The 8,452-nt window shown below is 38.7% G+C and overlaps 1 protein-coding gene across 1 annotated transcript in view; it reads left to right on the top strand.

The window, feature by feature from the left end:
• The first annotated feature begins 1,091 nt into the window (after window positions 1-1,091).
• Window positions 1,092-8,452, top strand: part of LOC149849172 (stromal cell-derived factor 2-like protein) — a 66,147-nt gene continuing 58,786 nt past the window's right edge. Inside the window, exons 1-2 of the mRNA XM_089998819.1 lie at window positions 1,092-1,440; window positions 1,583-1,723. Of these exons, the coding sequence (XP_089854945.1) occupies window positions 1,339-1,440; window positions 1,583-1,723 (243 nt within the window). The 5' untranslated portion in view covers window positions 1,092-1,338. The remainder of the gene's footprint in view (window positions 1,441-1,582; window positions 1,724-8,452) is intronic.

Below are 8,452 nucleotides of genomic sequence, written 5' to 3'. Positions count from 1 at the left end.
CAAACGTATAAATTGTTGCTGCATCGAACAAATGTTTCAGTATGAAAATAAGTGTTATTTAGCATATATAGTACAACCACTTGTAAGATTTAGCATTCAGATTTACAAATCGATTTGTTTACATAACGAAAACTTACACAAAACTCACCTTCTAGGACACAAGTTTTGCTAATTCGACAGTGGAGGAGAAACACCTAGAAGGTAGATGTAGTCGATGGTGGCAACAATGCCCCGACTATGCTCCGACAGCAACAGACGACGACAAAGGTTGCTCCGACGGCAACAGACGACGACAAATAGTGTTCTGACGACAACAGACGATGGTAAAGGCTGCATCGTCAAAGGGAGCTCCTGTTACAGTAGATGATGCGTCGTCAAATGGTGATTCAGAACATTTAAGGTGACATATTGCGAGGCGCTCTTGTTAAAGCAGAGGAGTTTAATCCTTAAACCGAAAACGATGATGATTTTAACTCTTTCTATGGGAGAACATATTTGTCCTTTACTCGAAACATTGTTTTATGACGCCAATATCATGAAAGAGTACTTAAGTATTTTCTAACTTTGGTGAAAAAATATTTTTGTCCTTTACTTGAAACATCATTTTATGGCCCTAATGACGAAAAAGGGTACTTAAGTCTTTTCAAACGCACCAAACTTCGATGTTAAGTGATGTCGATACACACGAGAAAATGAGTTCCACGTGCTTACATACTTGACGCTCATTCAGACCCGAAAATATGCACCTACGTGTTTTGGGAGGAAACATATATCCTGCTTCGCATTTACTGCCCACAAAGGTGGCAACTCATCTCTCTCTCGAAGTGGCGTATGGGCATTAAGCTTCAAGGCTCCCAAACTTGGCCTAAAAAGGGTTAGACATTTTGTTGCCTAAAAAGGGTTAGACATTTTGTTATCAGTTCAACCAATGACATTTTAACACGTGAAAAAAATTAAACGTGGCCAAGCCTCATTAGCTGGCGGCCGTCGCAACGACGTGACATTAACGTTGAAGCTGGTGGTCCACGTGTCAACCCGCGAAGAAACGAGAGACTATTAAATGCCGATCGAAAAGAGAGGGATAAAGAGAGAGAGATCGCGAAAACCTGGCCAGCCGGGTGGGACGAATCCGATCTGGAGAGTGAGACGTCGGGAAACGTGGCTCCGTCGGCGAGGGACGCATCCCTTTCTTCTCCGCCATCGACGCTCTCCCGAAGGAAGAATACGACTCCTTCTCCTTCGTATTCTTCTGCGCCCACGAGGATCGTGTACAGAGGGTCCATCTCCCCCGTTCTCCCTTTCTGGCAGCAGAACTGGTTCCTTCTTACCCTTTTCTCCATGGGAGCTTCCCTTTTAGCTCTTTCCCTCTTCCTTCTCCTCAATCTCGACTCCGATCTCTCCTACACATCCTCTGTTTCCGCCAATCCCGAAGGCGTTGAGGTTCGATGTCATGTTTGCTCGCCCATCTTACCTTTTTTGCCCTAATAGGAGGATTAGGCTCTTCCTTCTCCTCAGTTTTGTTGTTTCTGCTACATCTTTCTTTGATCTTGTCCTTTTTCCAATGTTCTCTTGGATCGTGCAGATTACGTATGGGACAGTTCTGAAATTGATGCACGAGAGGACGAAGTTCCGATTGCATTCTCATGACGTCCCTTATGGTTCTGGAAGCGGCCAGCAATCCGTCACTGGTTTCCCTAATGTTGATGATGCCAACAGCTACTGGGTTCGTCATCCCTAATCGTTCACATTTGAATTATTTCTGTTTCCTTTTTAGTTTATCCTGCCCTGACGTTTCTGATGAATTCGTAATTGGATCCCTTTTTCCCAATGTCTGTAAGCTTTTTGTTGATCTTGTGGTTCTCAGCTCAAGTGTCGGTTCTGTTGGTCCTTCTCTTTTGTTCCTTTTTTCTTTTTCAATCGAGCTGTATTATAAGCAATCTAAGAAGTGCCTGTTGCCTGATTCTGAATTAATGATCTTTTATTATTTATTTTCTTCTTCTTTTTCCATATAATCAAAACATGGACTATGCAACATACTTGATGCAGGGAAGCACCAGAGAAGCATCATAAGCTATGCTACGATTTACACTATTCTATGCTATATAAGCTATGCTAGAATCTACAGAAAATTAAAGGAAATGAACTGTAATTAGAAGAAATGCCTAAATAATCAATCATCCTTTTTCTTTTGAGTGCTTACAATAAGTATTTGTTGTGGAAAACACTATGTAGTTAAAGGCCCTCCTTCCTAGCCCCAGGCACCTAGGCTGTAGGGACCTAACCTATGTAACCTGGGTCCAGTCCGGGTGCGTGTACGACGCCCCAATTCCAAAAAATGTTGGTATAGGTACACAGCTATATATATATATATATATATTAAATATCACATAAATACAAAATAAATTGAATATAATCTAAATATATATGCTATGTCTAAAATATATATTATATACTGAAAATATAAAGTTATAAACTAAAAATATGATTATAAATTATAAACTAAATACAAACTTGTATGTACCAAGGGTAAAATGGTGTGTCCAGGTGTCGATGTTTGTCGACATGGGGATGCCTGTGTCGACATGACTACTGGTTCAAATATCAAGTAGTAACAAGTTTCTGAGCAATACCTTGAAAAGGGGTGCGCACATTTAACAATCCAAAATACAACGGTGAACACAAAAAAAAAATAGCTCAAATGCAAGCGACATGTATCTGGAATTTGTAGCTTCGAGACAACCTCCATGTGAACTCCACGAAGGTTCCAAGTTCACCCACAACCAAGATTGGTCCAGTCACAACAATACAAAGCTCACGATTCAACAACAACCGTGTCACGCTACAAGGGACAAAGCACCACCCACATGTTTCTTGAGCTCCTCAATGCTCAGTCTCTCCACCGTCCCTCAACGTGTGTTCTCAAGAGCAAGACCCACACTAGGTCGGGTACCATCACAAGTTGAAGATGTTGAAAGGAGGCATGCCCACACATCCTTCACCCTCACTGAATCGAATTTGACAAGTTCCAGCCACATACATGGCTCAAACTCCTCCAAAAAGTCCCACTTTTTTTCTCCATTGTTCTTCTCCTCTATTTCCTTCCTTCCATTACTTTTTAAGATTTTTTTCAAAGATTAGCAAAAGACCCACACCTTTTTTTGCTTGAAAAGTTTTATATGGAGGAGTCAAAGTAGCATGGCCTCTTATTGGCCACAAGGGAGACCAAAAAGAAGCCCCTTTTCAAATTGTTTGTCCTATTCTCCTATTGAATGGACAATGAGGAGCCACCAAGGGAGAATGGACTAGTGGCCTTGGGCGGAACCTCCATTCTAGACCAAAGATGGTTGAGGGAAGGTGGCTAGCTATGGTTGGCCACCTCCCTCAAATACCAATCGGATTAAACCATTTGTCAAGTGGGATTCATAATCAATTGGATCCGAAAAAAAAATCTATTCATTTACCCACTATAACCTCTAGTACCTAAAAGAAAGCCTACCGGATACTAGAACTATCTGAATCCGTAAGATTCGACTCTTACCAAAAAAAATAAAAATAAAAAATAAAAATATTACAACATTGTTCGATGTTCTGAAATTCGCAAAATAGGAAACAAATATAAAAAAAAAATTTAAGATATATTATGCAAAATCTTTATAAAATTGCTGTAGGTAAAATTATCAAAATACCCTTGGGTCACGAATTGGCCCAAATGGATAGGAAACAAAACATATAACTTTGGTATTGCATTTTGGATCAAAAATTTGGATTTGGATCTTGCTCCTACTCCTCGCATGTAGGGCATGGATCATGATGCTCTTGCTTCAGAAACTCTCAACAATTCATGAGAAACAACTCCTTCACACCTTCCTCTTCTGGTGACGCGGTCTCATCAACTCCCGATATGTCCTCTTGGATCCTTGATTCGAGTGGCTCCTTTCATATGACTCCAAATGCATCTCTTTTATCCAAATGAAACCTTAATTCTTTTAAATCATTTGTTTTCACGGCTCATGGAACATCATTAGATGTTAAAGAAATAAGAAACCTTGAAAAAGTTTTAAGCAAAGACAAAAAAATTTATGTTCCAAAAATTAGAAAGTTAACTTAAATAATTTTTTTATTTCTCAAATAACCGATTTTGGATGTAGTGTTTCTTTTTCACCTACCAATTGCTATGTGCAGGATCTTCGTTACGGGAAGCGGATTGGGCAAGGCCATAGAAGAGGAAACTTATATTACATGGATTTTTTGTCCTTGCCATACAAATCATTTTTGTAATCATTTCCAATCTAAAGATGTCATTTGGCATAAAAGGCTTGGTCATCATAGTGTCTCTAAGTTGTATCTTCTTTTTTTTTTTTTTGGAAAAGTTTTGTAATGAAAAAGAATTTACATGCAATGATTGTATTCTTGAAAAAATGCATAGCAACTTTATTTCTAAGAGGCCGTTTGAATTAGTTTTTTCGGATGTATGGAGACCGACACCCGTTATATCTATAGGAGAATATTCATATTATGTTGTCTTTATTGATGATTTCACTAGATACACTTGGGTTTACTTTATTAAAAACAAATCCAATATTTTTTTTATTTTTAAAGAATCTCATATCCTTATTCAAAATCAATTTCAAAACAATATAACAATTTTTAGATCCGATTTCAGAGGGGAATACATGTCAAATGAATTTCAAAACTACCTTAAACAAAATAACATTATTCATCAAAGATCTTGTCCTAAAACTCCTCAACAAAATAGCCTTGTCGAAAGAAAACATAAACATCTTATTGAAATAACAAGAACTCTTCTTATTTTTAAAAATGTTCTAAAAAACTTTTGAACCGATGCTGCTCTTTCCACAATTTATCTTATAAATAGGATGCCATCCTCATCCTTAAAAAAAAATGTTTGATATGCTTCATTAAATGATGATTCTCCTAATGAGAATCCTAATGATATTCATGTGTATACTCGACGAGAGGGAAATGAACATCAAAATGCTTTTGGCATGTACTTTCAAAGCATTTCCTTAAAAGACCAAGTAGAAGAATCCCTCCCTAGGCCATCTTCTAGGAGTAATAGACCTCCTCAGAAATTTGTGTCATATGATTCTTGTGAATCGACAAACAAAAACAGTAAAAGAGAGAGAGAGAGAGAGAGAGAGAGAGAGAGAGAGAGAGAGAGAGAGAGAGAGAGACTTATTTTTTTTGATTAGGTCTAATCTCTTTTAGGTTTAAGTAGAGATTAGCCAAAGGAATAAATTTACATTTAGGTCTCTCATTATTCATAAAATATCAAAACAACAACAACAACAACTACGCCTTCATCCCAAAACAATTGGGGTCAGCGATATGAACCAAAAAAGAAATTCATTTTGGGTCTTCCACATGAATCCTTTTCCTCCAATCATTTCTATCCAACGCCATGTCCTCGGTGAGGTTCAAAGCATTCATATCCTTTCCTATCATCTCCATCCAAGTCTTCCTAGGCCTACCCCGACCTCTTTTAACTAATATATTTTCCCATTTCTCCAACCTTCTAACTGGAGCATCATTAGGCCTTCGCCGAATATGTCCAAACCACCGTAAACGATTCTCTCGCATCTTATTTTCAATGGGTGCAACACCTACCTTCTTACGTATCTCTTCGTTCCGAATCTTATCTTAACAACCTTAAGAATAAATATCAAAACAACCTTAAGAATAAATAAATTCTAAAGTGGTCGACTTATCTTAACACTCTCCCTCAAGCTGGAGCATAGATATCAATCATGCTCAGCTTGCCGCAACATTTTTGAAACTGGACCTGGCAAGAGGCTTTGTAAAAAATATCTGCAACTTGATACTCAGAGATTACATGCTTGGTGGAGATATGTCCAGCTTGAACCATATCTCGTATGTAGTGACTGTCAACTTCAATATGTTTTGTCCTCTCATGAAATACTGAATTATTTGCTATATATGTGGCTGCCTTGTTATCACACATTATCACCATAGGAGATGAAACCTTTACATGAAGATCATTCAGCACAGTCCGCACCCACATTAATTCAGCTGCCGTTTGGGCCATAGCCCTATATTCTGATTCAACACTTGACCTAGCAACCACGGTTTGCTTCTTACTTCTCCAAGAAATTAACCTACCTCCCACAAATACACAGAATCCTGTGGTAGATTTTCTATCCTCTACAGACCCAACATAATCAGCGTCAGAGTAAGCAACTACATCCAAAGTGCCTCATTTCTTGAATAATAACCCTTTTTCAGGAGAAGATTTTAAGTACCTGAGTATCATCATTGTATCATTCTAGTGTACCTCAGTCGGTTTGTCCATGAATTGGCTAACCTTGCTTACAGCTAGAGCAATATCAGGTCTAGTCACTGTCACATATAGTAACTTCCCTACCAGTGAGCGATAACTCTTGCTATCAAAAAGTTTTGACCCCTCATCCAATAAATGAACTTTGTGATCCATGAAAATATTTGCTGGTTTGGCTTCCAACATTCCTGCCTCTTTTAGTAAATCAAGAACATACTTCCGTTGAGACAAAACCACGCCCTCACTGCTCCTGGCCACTTCTATGCCCAGAAAGTATCTAAGGGAATCAAGGTCTTTTGTCACAAAATGTTTTTGAAGATGAGCCTTCGTAGCTGCGTTATCGTATATGTTATCTCCTGTAAGGATGATGTCATCCACATATACCACCATAATTACTATGCCTTAGTTAGTTTTCTTAATAAATAATGTGTGGTCTGATGCTAACCTATTAAAACCAAACATTGACATCACTTCAAACAACTTTTGAAACCATGCACGAGGACTTTGCTTTAGACCATATATTGCCTTTCTTAATCTGCACACCTTCTGACACTCCCCCTCAACCTCGAACGCAGGAGGTTGTTGCATCTAGACTGTCTCAGACAGATCCCCATATAAGAATGCATTTTTCACATCTAGCTGACACAAACTCCATCCATGGTGAACGACTACAGAGAGAACAAGACGAATGTTGTCTATCCGTGCTACTGGAGAAAATGTCTCAAAGAAATCAACACCATATGTCTGAGTATAACCTTTTGCTACTAACCTGGCCTTGTACCGTTCAATTGAACCATCTGAGTTGTACTTAATGATATATACCCATTTGCATCCAATGGGGGATCAACGAGGTCCCATGTCTGTTGAGATCGTAAAGCATCCATTTCATCTTGCATAGCCTGCTTCCACCAGCTATCAAGTATAACTCAGAGGAATAGTTTCAGCAGATAAGGCTAAAATAAAGGCTTTCATCAAATTACCAAGTCTGGCATCTGACACAAACTGAGACATAGGATATAAGGTATATTGTCGTGTCCCCTTTCGCAGAGCGATTGACCTGTTATCATCAACAAAAATGTCATTGCTATCCGTACTTATTTCAGGAGAAGAAGAAGATGGAGACACTAGAGGGGTTGGAGCTCTACGCACATACACCAATGGAGGATTGTGAAACCGTGAGGAAGGTGGAGTTGGATTCGGTAATGGGGGCACCAATTCCAAGAGAAAAGGAGGAACAAGAAGTGGAAATGAGTCATCTTGGTCAGCTTGTAGCCTAGCACCAGTACTGAAATAATATGGAAGATACTCCAAGAAAGATACATCCGCACTAACATACTCCCGACGAGAAATCAGATCATAACATCGATACCCCTTTTGATTTTTTAGATAGCCTATAAACATTCACTTAGTGACTTGAGTTGCTAATTTATCACGGTCAGGTCTGAGTTTGTGCACAAAACAAACACACCCAAATACCTTGGGAAAAAGAGAGAAGAGAGGTACATTAGGATACAGGATTTGTAAAGGAATTTGGTCTTCCACGGATAATGAAGGCATGCGGTTGATCAAATAGCACGCTGTGGTAACCACATCACCCCAATATGAAGCAAAAACATTGGATTGAATCATAAGGGTGCGGGCTACATCAAGGAGATACCTGTGTTTTCGCTTAGCCACCCCATTTTGTTGGGAAGTATAGGCACATGTGGTTTGAGGTTAAATGCCATGGTCTCGATAAAATTGCAACAGTGCTTTGGTTTTAAACTCAAGGGCATTATCAGTGCTGATAATCTTAACAACAGACTCAAACTGAGTTTTTATTTCAATAACCAATGATTTTAGGATACTAGGAACTTCAGATCTTTCTTTTATTAAGAACACCCAAGACAACTTAGAAAAATCATCGTCAATAACAAGATAATAATGACATTGGGTCTTGGTAGGAATCTTACTAGGACCCCATACATCAGCATGAAGAAGTTTAAAGATTTTATCAACATGAAGAAGTTCAAAGACTTTATGACTTGACTAACTCTGACTAGAAGAAAACAAACTTCTATGATGCTTGCCCAACTGACAAGCTTCACACTGGAATGATGTAGTAGACGAAATTTAAGGAATGACACGACAAAGCTT

The sequence above is a fragment of the Nuphar pumila genome, chromosome 1, assembly GCF_984573655.1.
Source record: "Nuphar pumila chromosome 1, dmNupPumi1.hap1.1, whole genome shotgun sequence".
NCBI classification, from domain to species: Eukaryota; Viridiplantae; Streptophyta; class Magnoliopsida; order Nymphaeales; family Nymphaeaceae; genus Nuphar; species Nuphar pumila.
The sequence above is the reverse complement of the archived record's forward strand: the minus strand, read 5'-3'. Positions and strand labels throughout refer to the sequence as shown.